Source organism: Castor canadensis, chromosome 2, assembly GCF_047511655.1.
Source record: "Castor canadensis chromosome 2, mCasCan1.hap1v2, whole genome shotgun sequence".
Classification (NCBI taxonomy): Eukaryota; Metazoa; Chordata; class Mammalia; order Rodentia; family Castoridae; genus Castor; species Castor canadensis.
The window spans coordinates 139,936,927-139,964,621 of record NC_133387.1 but is presented as its reverse complement, the minus strand read 5'-3'; the positions used below and the strand labels follow the sequence as shown (position 1 = coordinate 139,964,621).

Genomic DNA, 27,695 nt, shown 5'->3' with positions numbered 1-27,695 from the left:
AAGATCTTTCTTACTTTTGTTTATGCAAACACAAACCCAGGAGTTGAAGACAAATGTGTTGGTACCTCAACCCATCACAGTGGAACTGTGGTCACAGTGGAACTGTGGTTCCTGCCCAGAATCATGGAGGTTTGGGGAAATGGGAGGCCGAGGAAGCCATTAGGCTGGGAGGCACAGCTGATGGGGATAAGAGGACATAGGTTCTGAGTTTCTGGATGATCTAAATAAAACATGAGACAAAGGAGGTCGGGGCCCAGCAGGCTGTGGTTACAGGAGCACTAATGTTCTGGCTAATGTTGTAAGTGCTGACTTCTCAACTGAAAAGGTATCCCTTGTGACAGAGATCACTGCTTTCACTTACCCATGCTCACAACCTGATTTACTTTGACAGGATTCCATGTAACACAATTGCACAACATGGATTCTGAAAATCAGGCTGTGCTGCCTCCCTTCCCTTGGGTTCAAATTCTCATTGGGAGATCCATAAAGCAGGGGCAGAGAGAATTGTGCAGAAATTCCTAGTTGCTGACACAGATAGAAATCATTCTAAATTACACAAAGGTTCAGTGTCTCCAGAGCTTTCCTTGGGTGGACCTCAAGTCCCTTACATGTGTTAAGTACTTAGGAAATGTTTACTGTTAGGTTTACTAAGAGGGGGCAGGAATCCTGGTCATGGGTCTTTTTAGAAGTCACCTCAAAGATTGGAGAGTCCTAGAGATATTTGTAGAAAAACATTCTAGTACTGTATTGGGAGCAAGGATGGTGACCCTATTCTCATCATATATCATTGAAGGTCCCTAGATATGCTTGCTTGGGGCCTTACAAGCCTCCTTGCAAGCTCCTGGTCATCTGAGGATGGCCTCTAAGGAAGGAATCGCCATTGATTCTAGGGAGGGTGGGGTGAACTTGGGCCTTACTTTTTGGATGTAAACTTCGTGACGGTGACTCATGGCCTAGAAAAACTCCAGATTAAGGACATGTCATCTCTAGTGCCTCCACAAAGGACCTACCTGCTTCTTAAACTGTCACAGCTGATAGAGTTGGTAGCAAAGGATTTGTACTCAGGAAGGGAGGCAGCTGAGGGCAAGGACAAAGAATTTATCTGAGTCCCTCAGAAAATCCCAAACCGTCCTGTGCCACACCCAAGTGTCCAGGTCCTTGAACAGGTTCGTTGGGTAAGAGACTGGTTGTGGAGTGAAAACGGTTCCCACCTGGGAAGTGTGGAGCACATGTGCAATGTGGTGGCACCTGGAGAGCTGGGATTTTCTGGTCCAAAGATACATTTTATTTAAGATGCATGGAAGTTTCAAAAATATTGAGACTTTGCATTGTAAATTTTGGATGGTTACATAATGATAGTGCATGCCTGTAATCCCAGCACTCGAGAGGCTGAGGCAGGAGGATCTCAAGTTTAAGGCCAGCCTGGGGTGACATGAGACCCTGTGTCAACAACAATAGCAGCAACAAAAGACTTGGGTTTCTGTTTTCTGAATAATAAGACGATCCCAGCAAAAGTTGACCTGTATTCTCACATGACAAGAATCAGCTGAGTTGTGTTTGTCTCTAAGTTCACCACACTGATTGGTGACTTGCTTTTCTCACCCACATTATCTATATGTATCCAGAAGACAGTGAGCACGTAGCCCTTAGTGTAGCTAAAAAATATTTACTGAATACCTTTTTATGTATAGAACTTGCAGATGGTACTAACAATGATGTTTACATACTGTGGCCAGGACACTTCTGGGTGAGAGAGGTGGCTTCCTTACACTAGACTTGGATTTCCATTGGGTTCTCATTGCTTGCTTACCCTCCCTTTCTTTCACCAATTTTACATAGGATGCCATTACCATTATGAGTGGGACACCCGTGAAGTGACCAAAGGCTTCGGAGTAACTGACACAGAGTTTGCACTTAGAATAAAGTCAACAGAGAACATAAGAGACTGCCGTTTCATATACTGGTGTTCATCTATTTTATTATGTATTTAAAAAAATAAGGCCCTCCAACAAGCTCAGTTTGCAAATACAAAGAGAAGGTCCACATTGAAAAAATAATTATCTCTAGATCTTTTCACTTGCAAAGGTTCAGGTCTAATTAAAAACAAAACAAAACAACTCTCCACCTTTTAATGTGTAATTTCCTAAAAAAGAAAATTGTACCTCCTAATCGTTGATCAAATTACATCAAGTGACTGTACTAGGCCCATTCAGTGTCTTTCTGGGAATGCTTATGAGTATTCCTCCTGGGAGTAGTCAAAGTTTCAGAGACTTAGCACTTATGGCGTCATAAATGTCCTCAGTCATAGGAACATACGTATTGGTTTTGTCATCCAAGAAATACAAGGGATCCTTGACGACCTCAGGGTTAAAGCCCTCCTCCATGAGTGTCACTTTCCGGTGTTTAAAAGTCCCAGTGGTCTCGATGGCATCCTGAAAAAGATTCGACAATCCATACTGCGGTTGTATTTCACAGTAGATCAGGGTGTGTGGTGATGGTGGGGATTTGGCCACTCATTGGTAGCTCTGCCTCCCTTGAGTGCTGTGAAGTTGGTTTTTAAGACACCCACAGAGCCTGTTTTCAAAAACTCAAGGGGCGCCATGCAAAGGATTTGTTTTATTCCCTTAGAGGTTTAGGATCACCTGTGGGGAGCTAGGGCCTGCCAACACTGAGATGCCTGTGTGTAGATTCCTGAGCCAAGGGGTGGCACTAGGTGCTTGGTAAGGCTTTAGGTATCACGAGTAGCCTGGCTACTGGTTGGAGGGGGTAGACAATTGTTTCTCCAGTGAAGGCTTCCCTCATTGTTAATTGAGATACCTGAAGATATTTCACTTTCATGTCTCTTTACCATCTGGTCGAAAAGCAAATGTCAGTGTTTTACGCACATCAATAGAAATAACCCTACACTCAACAATATTGAGGATCTAAGATTTCTTTTCTCATGCCTTCAGTTATAACCACAGAGTTCACAGTCCAAACGTGAGAGCTTTAAACTAACAAAAAAAGGAATAAAGTTTGAGAAAGAAAAAAAAAAATCCCTCTAGCAGTGATAGTTATGTTTGATAGATCTAATTAGCTAATGATGCCCAATTAAATGTTATCTTACAGGGCTGGGCACAGTGGAGCAGTTCTTCATGCCTGTAATCCCAGTTACTAGGGAGGTGGAGATCCAGAGTATCTCAGATTTAAGAACAGCTCAAGCAAAAAGTTAGTGAGACTCCTATCTAAATAAATAAACCTGGTGTTGTACATGTCTGTAATCCCAACTACCTTACATGGGAGGCAGAGGTAGGAGGACTGTGGTCTGATGTTGGCCCAGGCAAAACAACAACAACAACAAAAACAAACCCATAAGATCCTATCTGAAAAACAGCAAAACCAAAAAGGGCCTGGAGTATGGCTCAAGTGATAAAGTGCTTGCATAGCAAGTGCAAGGCCGATTTCAAACCCCAGCACTGCTCCCCCTCATTTATTTTTTTCACCTTAGAAAAAGGTGTAGGACTTCAATGAATCTTTGTGTTCTTTAAAATTAGAGCCAACAAATGGGAGGGTTAGCCTTCTATTTAAAGTACTTGTCACACCTCATGAGACAAAGTTTGTGAGGAATTTGCTAAGAGCATTGTTGAATATACTGGCTGGTCAGTTTACAGAGAAAGGGATTAGGATTGGATTTCTGCTTTCTTTAGTTTCTGATATTTTTGCTTCCTTATTGAAGCACATTTCTTTCTGAGCTTCCTTGAAAGGGTAGTGAAAAACTGGCAAATGTAGTCACCCTGGGAGAAGGGGAGCGGTTCCCTAAGAGACAGAGGCTTTGAAGAGAAGAAAACTGAACTTGGCCAGATGTCCTACCTGTATTCTCAGAAACCGAGGCCTTGCATAACTGGGCAGATAATCCACAATGTGCTGAAAGAGTTTCTTTCCATCAAATTCATGATTTTCTTTTAACTTGATGGAAGCCATGCCAATTCGACCCTCATGACCTAGAAGTGAGAAAACATTAGCTGGGTGGTCGCTGTTGATTTCATTCTGAGAGTTTGTTAGTTTACACAACTATGACTGAGACATTATGGCATAGGTTCCTTTTGGATAGTTGGAATTTTTACTTCAAATATATGTCCAGGTTATTCTAAGATGAATATACTGTCACCACTACTACTACTGGCTATACACTGAATCTTTCATAAACACCAGGCCCTATACTAAGTGTGTTTTATGGACTACCTCATTTAGCCCTCACTACAACCTTATGAGAGAGGTTCAAATGCTATCTCTATTTTACAGATGAAGAGACTGAGACTTAAAGACTTTAAGTGGCTTTCAAGGTCATGCAGAAAATACTAGGCAGGGTCAGAAATTGGATCCAGGCAGGCTGGCTCAAGATCTATGCTTGTAACGATCATTCTTCTTAGCAGGTGGTACAGAGATATCTGGGTAGGAACAGATTGTGTTGGTGGCTAAAGGAAGTGCTTTTTTGTTTGTTTGCTTTGGGCAGTACTGGGGTTTGAACCCAGGACCTCACGTTTAGCATGTTAGGTGCTCCACCAGGTTGAGCCGCTCCATCAGCTCTGTTTGGTTTTTGATCGCAGTGAAAAGTCCCTGCCCCACTGCCATAAATAACTGAGTTCAGTTTGTTCTTTAGAGTACAAAGTCAGGTCTGTTGCGCCTCCAGGCACAAACGCTACCTTTGAGATATACTTAGTTAATCAAAGTTCCTAATAGCTTTGCCTCTCTGCATTTCAGGAAGCTGCGGGACAGGAGGGTGAAGCCAGGGACAGGGGTGAGTTGCTTTGTATCCTCCCATTTGTGCCCACTAGTTTCAAGAGAAAGTAGACTCCATAGAGAAAACAGATGCCAATAGCAGGGCTGTTAGTGGGGAGGTGTTTAGAACAATTACTAGTGTTTTCTTACAAGGACAGTGGTAATTAGGTATTAATATATCTTCTACCTGATCCAGCAGACCCCTGGGAGTCCAGGTTCACTTCCCTGCACTACTCAGCTGTAACCAGAGAGGGGGAAGGAGCTGTCCTTGATCACCTGGGCCCCAGCTTTTGAAATCTTTCCCATGGTGATTGTGTGTTTACCTATGGCTCTAAAGAAGGCAAAAAACAAGATGGAAAAAATATATATATATGGTAAAGAAATGTCCCCTCATTTGGTTTCCCTCTTATCTGAACACGGGAGGCGAGGTACTAGACTCTCTTTCTTTAGGGGTTCTTGATACCTGTCTCAGGAGCCTCAAATGTCTCCAGTAAGCTCCTTTTATAATTGAGGCAAGGCTGACACAACAGAAACCTTTTGCATTGACTGGCTCTTTGTTTGTTGCTCTGGCAGTAGCAATGGTGACCCAACAGACAAATGGGCCTGTTATGTCTCAGGCCTCTGCACTGACTCTCAAATATTGAATTGGGATTAGTTCTTTCCCAGGAGGAAGCTTCCAGTCTACAGCAGTTGTGGGCTAGGCCTAAAGATCAGTTCTGGCCAGGGGTTCTCTAGAGCTGTGCTGCCCAATACAGTGGCACAAATCGGTCCCATGAGGACACCAAAACTAAAATTATAGTTAAGTAAAATGAAAAATTCGATTCCTCAGTTACATTAGTCATATTTCAAGTGCTCAGTAGCTACCTGGACAGTGAAGACAGAGAACATTTTCATCAGTGCAGAAAGTTCTACTGAGAATTGGAAGTTCTAGAGAGTATCTGGACAGTTCTGGTGGGACACCTAGAAAAGTGAACTCCATTCTAGGTCCCAATCTAGAAGTGAGGCAAACCTGAGATGTGGGAGGGCCTGGCTTAGAATCACCCATGGAGGACTGATAGTGTACTTTAGATGGGCCTGCTGCATTTTCAGGCTAGAATGGGGCTCTCCTTTGTAGATGGGAGACCAGGTGGCAAGTGGCATTGAGACTCATGGAATCTGAAAGTTGGGAGGTTAGAGTTCAGCTAGCTAGTCTTCTGCAAGAATTCTCCCAGGATCCTAGGTGGACACCAGAATCTCAGTCTTAATATCCCTTCCTTCTCCTTCTCCCTCTCCCTCCCCACCTCTTCTTTTCTCTCTCTCATCTTACTGTGTAGCCAAGCTGGCCTCAAATTCACAATCCTCCTGCCTCAGCCTCCTCCTGAGTGCTGGGATTATAGCAATATACCACCATTCCTGGCTCTAGTCTTTCTATATGCCCTTGCTGGTGGTATATTTCCTATCCCAGGAGATGAGCCCATTCATTTGCTAGTGCCTCTCATTACAGGAGAGTTCTCAGGCTAAAATTTTCTCATAATCATTTCAGTCAGTTTTAGCTTTGCTCACTGGAGCAACATGGAACGGAAGCTCCTTGTTCTACCTGTCTTCCAATCACTTGAAGATTGTTGGCCTCCTCTTCTTTGCTTTATGTCAATGGTTCCCAAACCTAACCAGTTGTTAGACTCACTTGGGTTTAAAAAAAGACGTGAAGATTTAAGTCTTAAACCCCCACCATTCTGTTCCATTGGGTCCCAGCCTATTCTGATGATTGGTTAAATTTTGAAAACCACTGGGATTCAGTGCTTCTTAGACTTTAATATTTTTAAATTGTGGCAAAACACATGAAGTAAAATTCATAATTTTAACCATCTCAAGGTGTTTGATTCAGAGGCATTTAATATACTCACAGTGTTATGCCATTACCACCAGTGTCTAGTTCCAGAACATTCTTATTGCCCCCAAATCAGACTGGTTGTGTGTGTGTATGGTGCTGGGGATTGAACCCAGGGCCTTTTGCATGCTAGGCAAGTGCTCTACCACTGACCTACATCCCCAGCCCTTGGTTTTTTGTGGCAGGGTCTTGCTATGTAGGCCAGGATGGCCTTGAGCTTGTGATTCTCCTGCGTCTACCTTACTAACACTGGAATTACAGACATGTACCACTACACCCAGTGCCAACTTTAGTGATTTTAAGACTCACTAGAGAGCTTGTGAAAATACAGCTTCTGGGCTCTACCCCAGAGATTCTGACTCAGCAGGTCCGGATAGGCCTGAGAAATTGCATTTTTAACAAGTTTCCCAGTAACACTGACATTGCTGGTCTGGGGATGAGCCTTTGAGGAACACTGGGCCAGTTTTATTTTCTAGACTCTCTCAGCTTTTTTTGTGTTATTTATTTATTTTTTAAAACTCAGCATTTAGAAGCACACACAGCATTTTAAGAGGTGTTTGTAAGAGCCACGTGTGGTACTACGGCTGACAACCATGACTTGGATCTTGTGTTAATTCAGCCTCAGGTCTGGCACATTATCCTTGTGATCAACTCGAGGAGCATTGCGTATCCTGCCATACTTGGTGACCTACTTCCCATTGTGTCACAGGATCATAGAGAAATAGGCAACAGAAAATCTCAAATATTCTTTAAAAAATGAAAGAACAGCACAAGGTCATGCTAAACGGTCAAAGCTCAGGAAAAAAGAAATTTTGGATTTCTATTTTGAATATTTTTCTTTTGAATTCCAAATACTGAATTCTGGGGGGAAGGAATAATAATAACACCTTATATTTAGACAATGATGTGGAAGTTTTAATTTTGTCTCTGACATCTATAATTTAAATGATTTATTCTCATAACCCTCATGTATATAGTTGATAAATACATGTTTAGTACTTACGAAATAAAAATCAATCAGCTCTCCTGACAATTTAAACTGGAGGGGCAGTGCGATCCCTAACTTTAGTGACTTGGCTGAGGCCAAATAACCCACAGGTATTGGAGCCTCCAGGTCAGACTTTGACCTTCCCCACTCTGGCAGCAGAATCATCAAGTGATGATTCTGAAGCTGAGGTGGCTGGACTGGGTGGGGTCAGACACCTGCTTTCATAGAAGATGCTGGAAAAAAAATCAGCCTCTTTCCTATTTTTCCCCTAGCAACTGCACTTGCTCTTATTCATTTTGCCTCATTCAGACGCCAAGACACCACTTCCCTGTTTTCAGGCTCCTAACTTTTCTCAGTTACAGCATGGGACCCTGGATCTGAGAGACTTAGCTTGCTGGAGAACCTGAGAGCAGAGAGGGGCTGAACTACAGAGGAAGCGCAGCTTCAGATGTGCTCCCGTTATCATGGTACACAAAGCAGACATAAGGTCCTTACTCCCTCATGGCTGAAAGAGTTGTTTCATTCTCCAGTTGGCAGGAGAAAGTAATGACAAAGTTTTCCCTGGTCAAAGTCATGTTCAGTAAGTGTATGGGTTCAGGCACAGATGTATATTATCTTGTACGTACCTGGCACAGGCACTCCGTAAACATTCACTTCCTGGACAAAACTGACCAGTCCTACTATGTCAGCGACTTCAGTGGTGGCCACATTTTCCCCTTTCCACCTGGGAGGAAAGGCAAGGTTAGCTGAGGTCACTGGTACTTTCTGGCCCAGGAAGCAATGACAGAGAGCAGGGGTTTCTTTCAGATCTCTTTGGGGTGACTGGTCTTCCCATCTTGGTCCCCTAAACCTCCCAACTTAGTAACTGACATTCTACCAGATGCTCAAAGTAAAGGTATAGACTTAGGTAATGAAATGTGGAACTTCAGTCTTACCACATGAAACACTTTAGATAGCATTGTAAGGGGAGCAATGAGAGAGGTGACTCCATTTTGGGTGAGGGAGGCACTTTAAAAGCAGACATCTAAAGAGGCATGGGAAACAACCGGTTTCTTAGAGAAATAACAAGCCTCTCACCACAGTAACAAGATGCAGCTGCACAATGTGGGGAGTGGGCCCCATGGCTAGGATGAGTTGGGCAAACTTCCAAGGCCAGGACAAGCCAACCAGACACTCCTGGAACATCCAGTTCCATAAGGAGAGGGATGAACAGGTGGTCAGATTTAATGAGAAGTTGACTAGGTGCCAACCAATCACTAATACAGTGATTGAATAGTTGGACCTAAGCCAGTTAGTGCCCTATGTCATCTCCTAGACTATAGCCATTGTTTGGCTAAGGTCTTTCATAAGTCCTAACCATTAGGGTGCTTTGCTAGCCTTTAAATAAACTTTGTGCTTGCTTTGTAACTCTTAACTCCTGGTCCAGAGTCTTCAGTCATCATCTATGCCAGGACACGAACTCGGGAACAACACTCCAGTATCAGAATGATGTTCTTATTAAAATGGAGCTGTGGCTAAGAAAGGCACTGGAAATCAGATCAACTCCACATAAGTTTGCATTTGATTTTATCCAAAGAGAAGCTCCATGATTAGAAAAAGTATGAAAGTCCCCAGCTGTCCTAAGAGTGACCAATAATAATGCAGGACAAATGAAAGTAGCTGGAGGAGCTGGACACTGGTGGCTCATGCTTGTAATCCTAGCTACTCAGGAGGCAGAGATCAGGAGGATTGTGGTTCAAAGCCAGCCTGGGCAAACAGTTTGAGAGACGTTATCTTGAAAAACCCCATCTGGTTGAGAGGCTCAAGGTGTAGGCCCTGAGTTCAGACCCCAGTACTGCAAAAAAAAAAAAAAAAAAAAAGAAAGCAAGTAAAGAAAATAGCTGAAGTAGCTGGATGGACTGTAGGCTCCAAAACCCAGACACAGGCTTCCTGCCTCATTCTCATCTGGTGTTGCTCAGCAAGTTAAGTGTGTGCTGCAGAGTGACACTCATGCATTGCCCCTTATTCTTTGGGAATACAAGAGGTTGAGTTGACACTCCAAGGAGACAGGCGGTTATGAAGCACCATAACCGAACTGTGCCTGTATTTGTTTTGGGCTCAATAATTCAGAAAAACCAACCGGAAGGTATCTCCAACTCTGTCGTGGAAATGGATGAAATTATCATGGTCAATCATTAAGAGATCTCCACTGTTGAAATACAGGTCTCCTTTCTTAAAGACATCCCTCAGCTTTTTCTTCTCTGTCTGAGTCTTTCCTCCAGCATAGCCATTAAATGGTGTTAATTGTGTGATTTTGCAAATCAAAAGGCCAGCTTCACCTAAGACAGAAGAAAGTAACTTGCCATTTTTTTGTGCCAGAGCTAAGCAAATTTTATTATCGACTTGTTCTTAAAACCGATGACATACAGCTCAATGGCTGCAGACAGCATCATTTTTCATGCACATATTCATATATATCACATACATGCATATAATTCCACACCACTTCGTATACACTTACCTTAAGCATTATTCTATATGGCTACACATTTGTAATTATTTTAATGCTAATCTTTTACTGGATAATGATCTATACACAGAACTAGACAGATGAAGCTAACTGTAGTTTTGCAACCATAATTACATGTCCCTTCAAACAATATTATTTTTTTCTTTGTTCCCCCCCCTACAAAACTCTTACCTTATAAAAGCAAGATGCTGTTAAGATAACTTTAAGGCTAGCTATAATTGTGCTATTTGTAGTAGTAAATTAGCACTTGTTTGGAATTTTTGTAACTATTTCTGAGGGTACTTAAATAAACCTCTTCCCCCACTCCACTCTGATAAAATTTATCACGTGGTATGATGGTAGTCATTAAAGTCACTTGGTCAAGATAAGAAAAGGCACAGTTAACTAGACAAAAAGCGCACTGTACCTTTTGGAACTTTGATGCAATATCCATTTCCATCACGGACAGGTTCATCTTTCTCCACATCGTATTTAATCAGCTCATAAGTTATGACTTTCTAGGAAAATTAAAATGTATCATTTTGAGTACAAATTATTTTGTAATTTTATATGCTTTGATATAAAATACATAAAGTACAAATATCTTAAGTGTGGGGCTTGGTTGAAATTTCACATTTTTTTATATACTCATGTAATTACTACCTAGATCAAGGTATAAAACACTTCTCACTTTACCTAAAAGTTTCCTCCTGCTCCTTTTTGTGAAGTTAAAGTGGCTGTAATTGTGAGCAAAGGCTGAATTTAAGGTTTTATTTGCTTAATTTAAATTGAAATAGCCACACATAGCTAGTGGCTACTGTACTGGACGGTGCAGATCTGAAGGACATGTGAAGGGTGTGTTTGGCTGCCCATTGTCAGAGAGGCTTCTTGGACTGGAGCTCAGGTCAGAGTATCAAGAATGGAATGGTAATAATAATTATAGCTAACAATTATCTGAGGCTATTATTTGACAGGCATTGGGCCTCTAAGGGCTTTTTCATAAATTACTTAACTTCATCTTTTCAACAATCCTTTTTCCTTATTGACATTGAGTATGGGCTAGACATTCAGATCAATTTTTTCTCTTTTTGTACCTGTTTTAAGATAATGAAATTGAGGCTTAAGGAACATAAGTGAGTTACCCGAGGTCACCCAGCTAGTGTATGTGGTGATTTGCTCTTTAGAGCCAGACCTCTTATGTCAATGGACCATTGTTTGCCCTCTGTCCTCTGCTGGCCAGTCCCTGGGGACAAAGTCTGCCAGAGAGCATGGATGTGACTATTTCATGGTCAAGCATGAAGGGTTGCCCACAGCATGATGACAACAATGACTGTACCAGCCAGTGAAGGCCCAGCCTCCACAGGATATTCCCAGAATTTTGTAGCATTGCTGGACATTTAGAAGACCAACTGACTATAAGAGAGACACACAGATTGTCCAGATACCCAAGGCAATAAAACGATCAGGAGGGAAAAGAGAAAAATAAGAAATACCCTTCTGGTGAACACAAATGTTTACCAGATGATCACAATTGTCTTGAAGGTGTACATAGTCGATCCTAACCCTACATATCTTTAAAAAACACCTGGGCAACATCTTGGAAGAAGGGAATCCAAAGCCAAGAGGGTGGGACCCCGCACTTGTGTACATAAAGTGCTGTTCATGTGATTGAAATACACAGCACAGTCAAAGGCAAATGCTGCATGGCACAGCAGCCTTCAAGTGTTTAACCATGTACAAGTATAAATGAAGGAAGGAAGACTTCCTGTAAGTTGCACATGGCAAAGGTTGTTATTAATAGAAGTTGGATATTTTTAATTGAGATGACCTTCTTGAGGTCATCATAACAGAGACTAGGCAAAACTTCTCTTGGTGACACAGATGGGACATGGATCTGATGCTGCATGAAATTGGGATTATAGCAGTATCATGACACAAATTTTAAGAAATCTATACATTCTGGAAACCAGTTACGTGCACAGCCATTTTTCAATGTACTTAACTCTTTGTAGGTAGTTCACTCTTCCAACAGCACCGATTTTTCTTGGATAATTTATAAATCCGACATTGCCTTCAGTGGCAGCATAGAACTCATAAATATGAATGTCCCCAAATCTCTTGACAAACTCTTTCCACACATCTCCTCGTAAGCCATTTCCCAGTGCCACTCTCACTTTGTGATCACGATCATTTGGTTTCTGTGGTGGGGCAGAAAAAGAAGACCTAATTGAAACATCTCTGGAACATGAACTTACATATTAAAATTACCTTTATTTTATGACCTATTTATGTTGGTTACAAATTCACCTTTCTATATACCTTTTTGCCACCCACAAAAGATATTATCCACCCCCCCAATCTATGCATTATATTCTGACAGATCTCTGATTTAATAATGAAAAGACTTGAATTTTCCCATTTTTAAGGGACATGATGAGACATTTGAACAGAACCAGGTGAATGCCAACATTTAATTCACATACAATGCAAAGTTAGAATAATGTGTTAATACTAATATTTTTGGGGATGGTGAACATCAGAGAATTTCCAAAATGGAGGAGTCTTCATGGGAATATCTGTCAGACATGGACACATTTTGCAACTAGTAGGATCCTGGGTAGAGTTTCTACTGCTGAAGCAATGATTTTCATTTGGCAGTGGAGAAAACAACATAGACCAATAAGAGAGAGAAGAGAAGAGAAAGAGAGGAAATAGAAGGAGAGAGAGAGAGAGTTATTTTCCACAAAGGCATTAAAGAGCACTAATGTTGTGTCTGGAGGGACTGGAGAGAAAAGTCTACAACACGCCCTCATTTAACAGTACATCTAGAGGTCACAAGACCGTTTAGAGCTGAACAAAGACAATGAAACTGTCCCAATGGGATGGGAAGGGAAAGAGAAGGAGGAAGCTGGCTCCCAGTTGCTCAGGTGGCCTGGGAGGAAGATGCTTTGCTATAAATAAAAATCACAAAGGAAAAGCTGTTTTGAGGGTGAAGACCAAAAGGAGAGCTTGTAAGCAGTGAGAAGTGGCGTGAGGATCAGGTTGCCTTCCATTCAACCATATTCATTTGTGAGGTTCCTACAATAAGTCCAAACCAAGGTAGTTTTTTTATTTTTTATTTTTTATTGTTTTATTATTCATATGTGCATACAAGGCTTGGGTCATTTCTCCCCCCTGCCCCCACCCCCTCCCTTACCACCCACTTCACCCCCTCCCTCTCCCCCCAACCCCCTCAATACCCAGCAGAAACTATTTTGCCCTTGTCTCTAATTTTGTTGAAGAGAGAGTATAAGCAATACAAACCAAGGTAGTTTTAATGTAATGTATAAGGCAATTTATAGTTTCCAGGAGATCACAGAATGGTGGAAAAGACAGGTAAATAAGAAAAATTTTAGCTTACAAATTCTGTTACTCTTTGACCTTTATTCAAACAGAAACCAGGGTAAAGGTGCTAAGGAACTAGGGTCTCCTCTCATACCAAATGTTAATTTATTGACCAAAACAGTAATTGCTTAAATCAGAGAATTTTCTGTATTCTTTCCTATCCTGTGAAAGAAATCTGGAATAAATCTCTTCTTTACTTTGTAAAGAACTATTCTAAGAGACAAACTGAAGGTTCTAGGGGGAAAAGACTTTGGCAGGTAAAAACCGAACCAAAACTAACTTTGAATTGGTTCCATGGAGAAGGAGTTAAGGGGCCAGGAAAACAGCAAACATGCATTTGATTTTTAAGTAGCTGGTTGATCAAAACTTGGATGGGGAAGCTCTGAGCCAGAGAGATGGACAGATAGCCATCACTGATGAAAATGGGACTGGTGAGTGGTCTTTCTGAGAAGGACACGTATAAAGACAGGCTAGGGTGCTCATGCCTGTGGCTTTTAATGATGGAGCTCAGGAGAGTGGCCTTGATGCATTTTGAACTTGCATGTGTCCTAGACGTTTTGACTGATAGGAATCCAATCTCTTCGATCTGTTCCATAGGTCCACAGGTCAGTGAATCTGTTCCCTTTTAAAACTGCCAAGTACCTGTCAGGAAGGTGATCAGATGTCTGATTGCTAGGGCCAGTTCTGGCTGTGCCGTTGTCTTGGTGTGTTCATTCTCCTGTGTTCCCATTCGGATAAAGAACTGTAGGGTTACCCTGACCATAAGGGGCTATTCCCCTCAGTAAGGACTATCAGATTTTCAGAGACTGCTCCCTACTTTATCTCCTCCTGCCACTCTGAGGATAAAATTTCTTGAATATTTGAAAAATGCTTACGTTTACTTAACAATAACCACCTGACCTGGTTGCTTACCTGTTCCCAGGCCTGTGTGAGATGCTCTGAAATAAAATTCCCATGAGTAAACCCAAGACTACTTATTTCCAACATAGCTCATGATTGGTTCTCCCGAACGCTTAGTTCACTGGATGGTGATCACCTATCTCCCCATTAGATGGTGCCAAATATATCTCCAAATCCTTCACAGGGCCTGGACCTGTGCTCTGCTATAGCATAACACCTGCAGCAAAACAGCCTGCAGCAGGAAGCCCTCAACTTCCCTGTTGAAGCTAGCCGCTGGGACATCAGTATAAGGGCAGGCCCAGGGTGCAGGGTGCAGGTGCCCTGGGTATGTGGGCAGCTGGCCAGCCACACAGGTGCAGCTGACACCTGGGGGTGGCAGGTAGCTAGGTTTATAATCATAGCACCAAGGACTCAGTTTTTACCATACAGCTGAGGGATCTAATTACACTAGTGGAAGGATTAAAGTTCCAAGCTACAATTGTTTGTGGACACAAATGGAAGATCTTGGAACCTTCTAATCTGCCTGCTTCTCAACTACTGCTTTTGCTTACCAGTGGCCTGGACTGACTTCAGCTATTCCCATGGGGAAAAAGTGCTTCTCTAAGGGGCTGACTTTTAGGTCAAGGGTCATCTGCTCATTTTCTTTAATCAGGATCAAACCTATTTCACATTAGAGCTGAGATGTAGCAAGCTAACACACCCAGGGACCTTTAGTTCACACTGGGATTTAATGACTGATGAAGGGAGTCCAGGGTGTCCAAAAAAGGAATGTGAAGTGCCAGGAAATTAAGGTAAGCAGAAAACTTTTATTGAGGGTTTGTCTACTGATCATAGTATCATACTTAAGTTTCTGAAAGAACTTTTCTGGAATGTACTGGATCATAAAATATTTTCCCTGTATTACACTTGAAGAAACAGAGCCTTGGGAAGCTTACAGTAAAGACAGCAAAACAGTTGCTCTGGCATTCAAATCCAAATCTTGGGACTTCTGAAAGCACTCTTTCCTTTAATTAAAAAAGAAAAAGAAGCTGTGTGCCAGTGGCTCATGACTGTAATCCTAGCTACTTTTGCAGGTTGAGATCAGGAGGATTGTGGTTTGAGGCCAGCCTGGGCAAAAAGTTTGCAGGACCCCGTCTCAACCAATAGCTGAATATAGTGTGGCATGTGTATGCCGTCTCAGCTATGGCAGGAAGTATCAAATAGCAGGATCACAGTCCAGGCTGGCCTGGGCAAAAAAGTGAGACCCTATCTCCAAAATAATCAGAGCAAAAAGGGATGGAGGCATGGCTCAAGTAGTGGAGTACCTGCCTACCAAGTACGAAGTTCTGAGTGTACCACCAAAAACAGAGAGAGAGAGAGAGAGAGAGAGAGAGAGAACATGCACAGTTGAAGAATCAGACATTACCTAAAGGCTACTGGATTCTGTGTTCTACCCACCCTTATTACCCTGAGGGGGACACTTTTAACTCTTGTAGCTTTTCTTATTACCTCCATATCTCTAAATTAAATGCTTATGTTGCTATCTCTGGATTCATCAACTTTAGATTTCCTGTTGTGCTGGATGAGAACCAAGCTCTCTCCCATTTTCCTCTTTTCCCAGCATCATAAATTTTGATTAAAGTTATATTCAGCACATGCATATTTTGCCCATAACACACCACCGATGAGCCAGGTAATATACTATGAGTAAATTCTTGAACATTTTTTTTTTGTTTTCCCTGGAATTAATTGCCTCCTTGCCCATTTACATCATTTTCTTAGTTTTGTCTTTCTTCACTCTCCAGTACCCTCTGAGTACAAAGTTCCTCATAAGAAAATCTGCTGTATAACATGAGTTCATTTTTTTCTACTATGCTTCCTTTTATCTTCTGGCTCCAGTCTGGATGAGTTGCTCTTTAAGCCTGGGGGTCACTTTTTTCTGTCTTGTCTGGGTCCTGTGTTTCTCTCTCTCTCTTTTCATTGTTATTTTTCAGATAGGGTCTCACACTTTTTTGCTTGGGTTGTTCTTGGACCGCAGTCCTCCTACCTATGGCTCTCAGGTAGCTAGAATTACAAATATCCAGCTTGTTTGTGGCTAATTTTTTTTTTTAATCTGGGCTGGCCTTGAACGGCAATCCTCCCAATCCCCACCTCCTGCATAACTGTGATTACAGGTGTGAACAACCATCAGTCCCCACCCTGTTTTCTACCAGAACGTAGGTGATTCAGAGATAGGAATCTCAGGCTGAAGGGACCACAGAGGCTATTTCATTTTGGAGGGAAGGCAGGCAACACTACAGAAATAAGTAAGTCTATTCAGCTCTCTCAGTCTTCTGGTTTATCTTATTTCCCCTTTCAAATATGACTTTTACTTGTGTCCCCTGGAACTCTTTTCTGGATCCCTTTGCCTCCTCCTTCTCTTCCTCCTGGTCACACTCCCAGCAGATGGCACAAATACTCATTTAGATCCTTGCTATAGCTCAGTTCCTAATTGGAGAATCAAAACACTCAGATTTATCAATATCTTGTTCCAATAAATGGTTTTTTTCCTAAAGGGCATTTTTATGCAACTACACAAACAAAATGGGAGCAGGCAACTGAACACTGCAAGAAACAAATCACAATTTTTTTTTTGTTACAAACCAGTGCTCTGCAAGAGAAGGCCCACATGTAACAGGGAAGACAGGTAAAATGGATAAAGAGTGGTCAACCATAGCACTGTAAGAATCACTTAAGCCAATAGCTCTGCAGTTCCGCCCTTCATCAACCTCAGAGATTAGCTGATTAATTTGAATGTCTTCTCTTATGCATGTGTATGTGGGACAGAGTTTTCATTGATTCACCCAGTGAATGTGTAGCACAGTAACTATGATCTACATATTATTAGGAACAGAAAATAATGCTAACAGTAGTAATGGCTACCATGTGTTGAACATTTCTTAAGTGTCAGGTGCTGTGCAATGTGCTTTATGCACACCATCCTGTTCTGTCTCCATAGACCCCCCCCAGCCCAATGAGGAAAAAAAGTACTATTTCCTCAGTTGGCTGATGGGAAGCTGGTATTTAGGGAGGTTGATTATCCTGCTCAATGGCAGAGGCAGGGCATAGGCCTACTGACTCTAGAGTTATTGTTCTTATGCACTACTTTAAGTACCTGGAGCCATGTGTAAGCCACTGATCTGAGGGACCAACCCTGTTCTATGATCCTCTGCTTTACCAGAGGAGCTGCTGAGTACAGTTAAAAAGAAGAGGACAGGCATAGAGGCCTCCACCTCCCAGCACTGGTCCCACGTTCTCCTGATCAACTGTGCCATGTTTGTGGGTGGAGTCATTTTTGTTTGGCAACTCTGTTAAGGCAGGAGTTGCCCCCCTTCCCGCCCCCGTAGTTAATACTTTGTTTGTTGGGGTGTGAGCCCCTCCAGACCTATCCTGAGTGACTCTGAGGATGAGACAGTTCTGATTACATTGCTCCAGAGCTCTCAGCTATTAGTTTGAGTTTTTATCCATTTCTGTTTGAGAAGTCTGTTCTATACAATCTTTCTTTTCTTTGTGTACTGGGGCTTCATACTTGCTAGGTGCTCTACCACTTGAGCCATGACTCCAGCCCTTTTTGCTCTGGTTATTTTGCAGATAGGGTCTCATTTTTTGCCCAGGCTGGCCTGGACCGTGACCCTCCTACTTTAGGCTACCCACTGTCACTGGGATGACAGTGCATGCCACTACACCCAGCTTTTTTCTGTTGAGATGGAGTCTTGAAACTTTTTTACCTAGGCTGGCCTGGAACCTTGATCCTCCTGATTTCGGTCTTCCAAGAAGTTAGGATTACAGGTGTGAGCCACTAGTGTCCAACTTAATATAATTTTTCTTTAAGCTCCACTTAAATCCATAGGATCTGGGCTTTCTATTATCACTCATGATTAAAAAAGTCTTTAACTGAAGGCTTTTTTTTCAGATATAACTTGGGTCATTTCTTATTTTTCTTTTGTGATGCTTGGGATCAAACCCTTGTGTATGCAAGGCAAGTATTTTACCAATGAGCTAAATTCACAGCCCTCATTTCTTACAATTCTTACAAGTATTTTACAGACAAGCAGCAAGCAGGGGTAGGGAAGTAATAGCCAACGGGAACTCCAGACCCAGTTTTAGGTTTCAGATCACCCACAGATTACACCCTAAAGCATACGATATTCTGAAGGTATAAAATCCTGATCAGATTGTCACTATTTTCCTGCATTTGAAACAGGAAAAAGAGAAAGATGGAAGTGTTTGTGTGAGCGTGTGCAATGTGTGCATGCACAACCGAAGGCAGCTACACACAAACATGTTTATTTTCCTCCATTCAAAGGAAGCTCCCGTTAAAAACCGGTAGAGACAAATGCCCCTTTCCCCATCTCAGGAGACTTCTGATCGACAAAGGTGGCTTGATGGTAGAGAAGAAGGGCTAAACAGAAGGGTCCCATATGGATTTCTGGATTTTAATAGGCTGGTACGCAATCTTGAGGAGCAGGTGGAATACTAATGTGAAAAACCCAGTAATGACATTAACTGCTATGGAAAAGGCCCTATCCTGGCTTACAGCTAATTATTACTTTCATGAATCTGCCAAAAAATCAAAAGAAAATATACTCAGCCTGAATGCTTTTGGGGAAACATACTAGTTCCCTCAACTTGATTACACATTTTTATGCATTATTTTTATTATTGTTGTACTGGGGCTACATTATAACATTTACAGAATTTCTTACAGTATATCATGGTTGAATTCTCCTCCATCATTCTGGATTATACATTTTTCTGGGGCAAGAATTTAGAGGTTCATTCAGCAAAATTTGTTTATGCCTGTGATATGAGAGTTATAGATCTCAGTGTTGGGGATCTGGCAGTGGATGAAGCCCCGGCTTGTGGGGAGCTTTCATTAATGGGGGAGACAGAGAAGAATCATTGTCAGAAGCAATAAATAAATCATGCAAAGTAGTAACGAGATGGAGAGTCAGGGCTAGGTAATATGTTTGATTATTAGTAGGAGGGGTCTCCCCTCCTACTCAGAGATGTACCCCTCATCTGAGCAGAGACTGAATGAACTGAGAGGAGAGAGAATTTGGTGAAAAAAAACCTCTTCTCTCTCGGTCACTTAGCAGCTGAAACATAAATTGAACATAATGGGTGCTTACCAAGTGATCCTTTGAGTTTGTTTTATGTTGACTGAATATCTTAAAGGAATTAGAGTCTGATGGATTTCCTATCCATCTAACAAATCAACTAGGGTGAAATTTGTTTGCCTGAGAACATTTGCCAATGTCTGCAGACATTTTGATTTTCATGACTTCACAGAGGGAGAGGTTATTACTAGCATCTGGTCAGTGAAAGCCAAAGAACATACTACAGTACATGGATTAAGTCCACACAGCAAAAAATTAACAAATCCAGCCCTCAGATATGTCACTGTTGAGAGACCCTGATCCTGATATCAGATGTCTAATGAAAGCCAATGGACTGGGCAGAAGGAACTCTTGTCAACAGTCCCATCAAGATAGCTGGGTATCTGCAAGTAGGGTAGATGGAAGGCCTTTGGAGTTATTTTGAGGCATGTGTTCCAAGCTTGGTGATAGACTTAGTTGGTTTGTTTCATGGGAGTGTATTCCTTAAACAGGATTGAGTAAAAGTTTCCTTCATGCCTTTGGTATAAGGGAGGACAAGGAAATACAATGTGACCCCTGTGATCACAAAGTTACAGCCTAAGCAGTGGGACAGCCGGCATGGTGACAGACACTTGCTATGTGCAGCCACAAGAAGTAGGAATAAAATGATACAGGTGAGAGAGCAATGACTGCTGTTGGAATGACTCAAATAGGGTTATGACCTATCATTTGAGGAGAGTTTTTAAAAATATTTTTATTCTCATTTATTAGTTCTATGGGGGGGGAGCGGATTTCATTGTGGTATTTCCATATATGCACACAATATACCTTGGTTAGGTTTGCCCCCACCATCACTTTTCCTTATCCCCCTCCCCCTACTTAAAATAATTTTAACAGGCATCATTGTTCTATTTTCATACAAGTATATAAAGCACATCGACCATATTCACTCTCCTTTACCTCCTCCACTCACCTGCCCCTCTCCCACTAGCTAGATTCATTCTCTAACAGGACTTGTTTTATAATCCTGTCCATTTTTTTAAGTGAATAGTCATTGTTCAAAGGGGTTTACCATGGTGTTTCACCTGTGAATATACTGTATTTTAATTGGATTAATCTCTTTGTTATTCTCCCTTATTAGGTGAGTTTTGACAGTGGATTTTCATGAGCAGAAAGGGAAGAGAAGATTAGCTAAGTAGAGGGTCAGATGTGAAAACAGGTAACAAGGCAGGGGATACTAGCCATAATAAAATTAAAAGTAACTGCCATCTAATATGGCCCCTTAATATGGCAGGTGTGCTATCACGCTCTTTATCATAAACAAACAACTGTAATTGAAACAAAACTGATATATATGACTCAGCTGAACCTAGCATGACCCAAAATGACCTACACTTCTATCTTATCTACTTCAAAAAGATATTAAAACATGGGCAGTGTTACCTGGGGTGAGTTGCATAAATACCGAAGCAGTTCACCGATATACTGAATGACAGTGACATTGTACTTTCTACAGTCGTCCCAAAACTGACTGGCTGAAAATTTGCTCCGCAAAGCAATAGTAGCACCTACAGAAAAGGTATGGAAATTGTCAATAAAGGGATGCTGCAGAAGATCTTCCCAATTATGTTTGTCATTTCTAAAAGATAGAAACTTTATAATGAGTTGTATTCACAAATAACTGCTGAGTACCTATTATATTCAATGCAAAAAACATGGTTTTGTCCTGTTAGCTTCCAATCTATGGGGGAGAAGACACACAAAAGTCATTCCAATAGAGGTTAGAATGCAGGATGCAGAGGGTCAAATGAGGCCCTATGGGATGGACGAAGGAGGGGAGGGAGAAATGGAGGGAGAGAGAGAGAGGGAGAAGGGGAATGAGAGAGAGAGGGAGAGAGAGAGAGAGAGAGAGAGAGAGAGAGAGAGAGAGAGAGAGAGAGAGAAATTCTTCTTGGAAAAGGGAGGATTTGAGTTCTAGGCAGAAGAAAAAGCTTGAATCTAAAGACAGGATGGTCCAGAAGGTGTCGGGGGATGACCAACACCTGTGACTGGGGGTGTGTAGGGCTGGTGGGTTACAGCAGGTGTATCTGGAGAAGCATTTAGGGATGCAGTTATGGGTCATGGGGACCATGGAAGGACCAGGTGGAGGAGCCAGGATTAATTTTGGAGGTAGTAGAGAGCCAAGGTTTTGAACAAGTGGGAGAGAGTGTTCCTTTATGGGTGAGATAGATAGAACAATGGTCCCCATCCTAATCCTCAGAACCTGTGAATATTTATCTTGTGTGGCAAAAGAGAGTTTGTAGATGTGATTAAGTTAAGGATCTTGAGATGGGAAAATTATCCTGGACTATCTGGGTGTGCCTACTGTAATCACAAGGGTCTTTAAAGAGGGAGGTACAATAAAGGTGGAAGGAGGAGATAGTCTGATGGGAATAAAAGGTTAGAGTGGTGTGCTTTGAATATGGGAGAAAGGGCTTCCAGAAGGAATCTAGCCCTGCAGAGAACACCTTAATTTTAGGACTTCTGATCTCCAGAACAGTAAGAGAATAAATCTGTGATGCTGCAGCCATAAGTTTGTGGTAATTTGTCAGAGCGGCAATAGAAAACCAGGAAAATCAGGAACTCATAAATATTTTTTCATGTTATTGGCTTATTTTTACTTAAATATACCAAGGACCAATGTTTTAGAAGAAAAGTTTTTTTTAATATTATCTTTTCTTCTGTAGTATGTATTTCTGGCACTGAAATGGTCAGCTTTCTGTTTGAGAGCCTCATGGTCACTCTGTTCTTGAAGGTCCAGCAGTATACCCTGACCCAGTTGTTCTTTGCTATTGAAGGCTGCTCCTGAGGCCAGGCTAAGTATTTCATAGCTGATCCATCACTGGATGGAGGAGAGAAGCCCAGGCTTGGACCTTCTAGGCTGCTATAACAAATTACCATAGATGGGGTGGCTTAAACAAACTTGCTTTTTGCAGTTCTAGAGATTGGCTAGTTCAAGATCAAGGTGCCAAAAAATTCAATGTCTGTAAAGGGCATTCCTTTTCATCTGTGCATGGCTATCATCATCCTATGGGGAATAGCAGGGACAGGAAGGAAGCTCTTTCCTCTGTCTTCTTCTAGATCACTAATCCCACACGCACAGAAGCCCCTATTCATGGCCCAATCACCGCCCAAGACCTCGCCTCCTGACACTATTACACTGAGGTTTCAGATTGCAGCATAAGAATTTTTGTTTTGGGCGGGAGTGGACACAAATATTCAGTCTATAACATACATATATGTGTGTACATACATGTATATGTGTATTTACTATATACTATACATTTTACTTTAAATAAATGTGTGTATATTTTAAATGTTTATTTAAAATGAAATGGCCCATAGGAGAAAAAGTTTTCAAGTTTTTCACTTAGAGAGTTTGAGTTGGTTTCCTGGAAGAGATGATATAAACCTCAGCATTCATGTATAAAAGTGGCATGACTCCTGAAGTCAGAGCAGATGGCAATTCCTGTTCCAACAGTAAAGATTGAGAAAGAAAGAAAAGAGATGGCAAGGCAGGTTTTTTTTTGCACTACTGGGATTCAAACTCAGGGCCTCACACTTGCTACGCAGATGCTCTTACCACCTGAGCCACTCCACCAGCCCCAGAGGCAGAAGAGCTGAAGAGCTCTGGGAAGAGAGAGGAATAAAGAAGAATGAGGACAGAGGGTATAGATATTGCTAGAGCAACATGCACACGTCTGATGTTGGAAATGACACGGGACACTTATTTATGGAGTCTAAGAATCAAGCGTCTCAATTTGGATAAAGGCATAAAATGTTTTACAGGAATTTCTTCCTTGATACACTGAGCAGTAACAATATTATATTTTACACAAGCAAGCATGAGAAAATGTAAATTATTTTAGATACATGCTTGTGATGTATGAGCCAAACAGGCTTTTATCAATGCAGAAATAAATACCACCTCTAGCAGACAGGAGAGTAACCAAATTTTGTACTACTTTTCCTTATGAGCAGATGAGAATGTGGACCAGCCTCTGATCCTTGGTGGGAGAAACAGCTTACCAGTCATGATACATCCGTGCAAGCCAATCATAAGTGCAGCACTGTGGTACAAGGGAAGCGTGGTATAGATGACATCCTCTGCCTTAACCCCACTTGCATTAATGAGGCCAGTTGCAAGCCACAGGCGATGATGATTGATCATTGCGGCCTTTGGGAGACCTTTGCAAAGATACAAGAGAAGGCATGAGTAAGCCAAGATTGGCAATTCACAGCCTGGGAGAGAGATCTGGCCTAGGAAGCTTCATCATCCTGTGCTTACAGAATTGCACAGGGGTGGGCCAGGAGCAGTTAGACCAGGAGGTAGCAGATTTTCCTGTAAAGAACTAGAGAGTAAATGTTTTAGGTTTTGTTGGGCAATGCCTCAACTTTGCTATTAGAGTCCCAAACAGCCATACATGCATAAAGGAATTAGGGTGGTTGTGTTCCAATAAAACTTTATTTACACAAACATATAGGGGCTGTATTTGGCCCTTAGGCCATAGTTTGCTGACTCCTCAACTAGGAAGTTATCACAGTCATAATCTGAAGAGACTGAATTTTTATGCTCATCACTTTGCAAGACATTCAAAATTTTATGTCACTTTCATCAGAAATTTAAGAAACAGTCATCCCACAGATGAGCAGACTAAGAGTCTGAGAGATTAAGTATTTTAGAGAATAAATAGCCCACCCATCCAATCATAACTTCTTTATTAATTTCTTAGGTACTATCCTAGAATTTCTTTATACAAATACAAGCAAATATAAACATTTGCTATAGGTGCTTGCCTGTTCCATTGTAAAATATGAACATTCTTTCACACTTTTTTCTCTGTCACTTAAGAACATTTCTTGGAGATCAGTCCATGTTTGTACAGATTTCCTTCATTTATTCATCCATTTCCTCTCTCAGCTGCTTTACATCCTTTATATGAGAACATTATAATTTTTTTGAGGGAGCAGTAATGGGGTTCAGGTTCTCACACTTGCTAGCCAGCCACTCTGAGAACATTATAATTTATTTACACTATTTTGCTATTTCAAGTGGTGCTGACTAGAATAACGTTGTTTATTTGGCAGGTCACACTATGAACGACATTACATCTGTAGGATATAATTACTGAAGTGAAGTTGCTGGGGCAAAAGATAGGTCTTTGTAGTTTGGATAGATAACTGCCACATTGCCAGGTGTAAGGGTGGTCCCCATCCACTCTCCCTCAGCCAACATATGCTCCTAGATGCTGGAATTTTTATCTATCTGAAAAGTGAAAAAACTGTTTCTCAGTGTAGTTTTAGTACTCTAGACTAAATGCATTTGCATGTTCTTAACCATAATTTACATACGTTTTTGTTTTTCGGTAAGACTTTCTACTGAAAGCGTATGCTTATATTGTTCCTCACAGAGGATCAGTGTAGTTGGGTAGGGCACGAAGGCACTATGAAGGGGATGAGTAGTTTAAGTGGCCAAGTAGGCCTTGCAAAGAGGAAGGCAGGTCTCAGAAGATTCAGACCTTCTGACACGTGACAGTACCTTAGCTAGGTGTTTCCCAAAACAGCGATTTGTTACAAGGCAAAGCAGGACTGCCAATAACTACCATAGTAGTAGTTGTATGGTTTGACCTTAAAAATGAATTCAAAGTTAATTTCTGGGCTGACAGACTGGCTCAAGTGGTAGAGTGCCTGCCTAGCAAGCATGAAGCCTTGAGTTCAAACCACTGTACCACCAAATAAATAAATAAATAAAAATAAAAATTCATTTATTTTCATAGTGGTCTAGTGGCATTGTAGTAATATTAATGCCCCATTCTACATTAACATTAAGAAATAGAAGAGCCAGGAGCCAGTGGCTCACATCTATAATCCCAGCTACTCAGGAGGCAGACATCAAGAGGATCATGGTTTGAAGCCAGCCCAGGCAAATAGTTCATGAGACCTTATATTGAAAAAAGCCATCACAAAAAAGCGCTCGTGGAATGGTTCAAGGTGTAGGCCTTGAGTTCAAACCCCAGTACCACAAAAAAAAGCATCACAAAATCAATTGTGTTCACCATGGAAAAGAATCATTCAAATAGTAAAAGCTCTGAATTACATTTTTTAATGAAGCAATATTCATCTTTGTGGCTTTGAAGTACTTTTAGAACTTTCCTAATTTAAAATTTTATATTAATGAATAAATAAGAGTATTTGGTAACTATTATATTATCATTTTGTGCTAATGATTTCTTTTGATGAACTGGGAAAAGATTTTTTTCTCCAATTGCTTGTTTTATTTGAATATTTTATTCACTGATAAAGAAAAAGTAAAATAAACATCAATCCTGTTGTCTTCCAATTAACTGTAAATGCCAAATTATGGGATCCAGTCAGGGAGTGTTCTTTATTTTCTCTGTAAAAGGGGCTTTCTATTTCTTTCAAAGCACGCATTATGAAGACGCTCCATGCTTTCTGTTCAGGACTAAGGCTGGAACTCCCCATCACTAACCAAAAACTCTATTTAGCTCAATTACAATTAAAGTTTACAATTTAATTTTGCTATCCTATTAAGAAATGAAGATAAATATCCCAGATATGAAGGTAGTATCTGTATGCAGTGGAAACAGAGGGTTACTTATATCATCCAACTTTTAACAAATAAAAGAATTATAGACATTATGAGTTAGGTACTGGCTTTACGATGTCGTTCCCAGCTTCTTTGCCTCATTTATTTATTTATGAACTTATTTATTTTTATTGGCATATGTTGAATTATTCATAGTGAGGAGTTTCATGGCTACCAGTCCATAATGTTCTGCACTTATTTAAAGGAAATATTCAGCAAAAGTGACAGTATGAAGGGATGATGACATTCAGGTTGAACTGAGGACCAAAGAACTGTAACACCAGATGTGTGGTGATAAAAGGCTCAAAAGAACCTTTAGCCTCATCTACAATGTTTGCTTATTTAACATGCAGAATGCATCATTCTGCTTAAATTAAAGTTTCAACCACAAGAAAGACTAATATTTAAGTTCCCAATATCAACAATAATAACCAACATGCTAGGGCTGGCTTCCTGCCCTTCTTTTGAGTAAGTATATCCCTCAGGCTTCTTATTATTATATTTTGGTACTATTTTCCCTGGCCTAGAATAGGCAGACACTGAATATCTGTTACTTCAATGAAGCAGGTGGTTTTGCCACCAGAGCGGTCAGTTTTATGATTCACGAGGTGAATACTAAAACTTCTACTTCTTAACATGGGAAGTTCTGAATCTCTTTAATAGTTTCAGAATTTTTAAAATGGGAATAAGAATTGTAACCATCTCAAAGGTGGTGGAAGAATTGTATGGACAAATGTTTTAACACTTCTAGAAGAATACCTACTTCAAACTACCCTTGACATCGCTTGTCATACAGCAATGCTTTACTACCTCTGTTAGTTGGCAGTGTTTTTCTTACTGGCCCATAAAATAATGGCACACAGTTGAAGAAATCCTAGACTTGATGAAATACACTATTTTAAATCCTGCACTAGACTCCTCCTGCATCCACAGCATCAAGCACTCCCAAATCAATGTTGCATGGCAAAATAGTGGCTAAAACATTTATATAAATATCACTCCATAATTGTCCATTGGTGTTCTATTTATAATTGATTACATATTATAATATGCCCTGGTTATAATATAATAAAAATATAACAAGCATTAAAATTTAAAAAAAATTTTTCATTCAGAGCCAAATCTCATCCATTATTCTATTTTTTAAAATGGTACTGGGGCTTAAACTCCAGGCCTCATGCTTGCTAGGCAGGTACTCTACCACTTGAGCCATTCCACCAGCCCTGCTTATGTTGGGCATTTTCAAGATAGGGTCTTGAGAACTAATTGGCCAGGCTGGCTTTGAACCACAATCCTCATGATCTCTGCCTTCTCAGTAGCTAGGATTACAGGTATGAGCCACAGGTACCTGGCCCTATTTTTCTAGTCCTCGTTTAACTTCTTTATCTGTTCTATACCAAGTTGGGAGAGACACAAATTGGATCATACCCAGTGAAATAAGATCAGTTCCCACACACAAAGAGCTAAATCCCCTGAAGTATTAGTTATCTGATAAGTTTTGCTAAATAAGGAGCATGTTTAAAAACCTAAGCCATCATTTAACCCCT

At 41.1% G+C, this 27,695-nt stretch overlaps 1 protein-coding gene across 2 annotated transcripts in view; it reads right to left on the bottom strand.

The window, feature by feature from the left end:
- Positions 1-1,951: 1,951 nt before the first annotated feature.
- Positions 1,952-27,695, bottom strand: part of Slc27a2 (solute carrier family 27 member 2) — a 69,770-nt gene continuing 44,026 nt past the window's right edge. For both annotated transcript variants that reach the window (XM_074065917.1, XM_020183647.2), the window contains exons 3-10: positions 23,571-23,729; positions 20,946-21,070; positions 12,105-12,299; positions 10,529-10,619; positions 9,733-9,931; positions 8,240-8,337; positions 3,850-3,980; positions 1,952-2,432 (exon numbers count right to left, since the gene is read on the bottom strand). In XM_074065917.1, the coding sequence (XP_073922018.1) occupies positions 2,256-2,432; positions 3,850-3,980; positions 8,240-8,337; positions 9,733-9,931; positions 10,529-10,619; positions 12,105-12,299; positions 20,946-21,070; positions 23,571-23,729 (1,175 nt within the window). In that variant the 3' untranslated portion in view covers positions 1,952-2,255. The remainder of the gene's footprint in view (positions 2,433-3,849; positions 3,981-8,239; positions 8,338-9,732; positions 9,932-10,528; positions 10,620-12,104; positions 12,300-20,945; positions 21,071-23,570; positions 23,730-27,695) is intronic.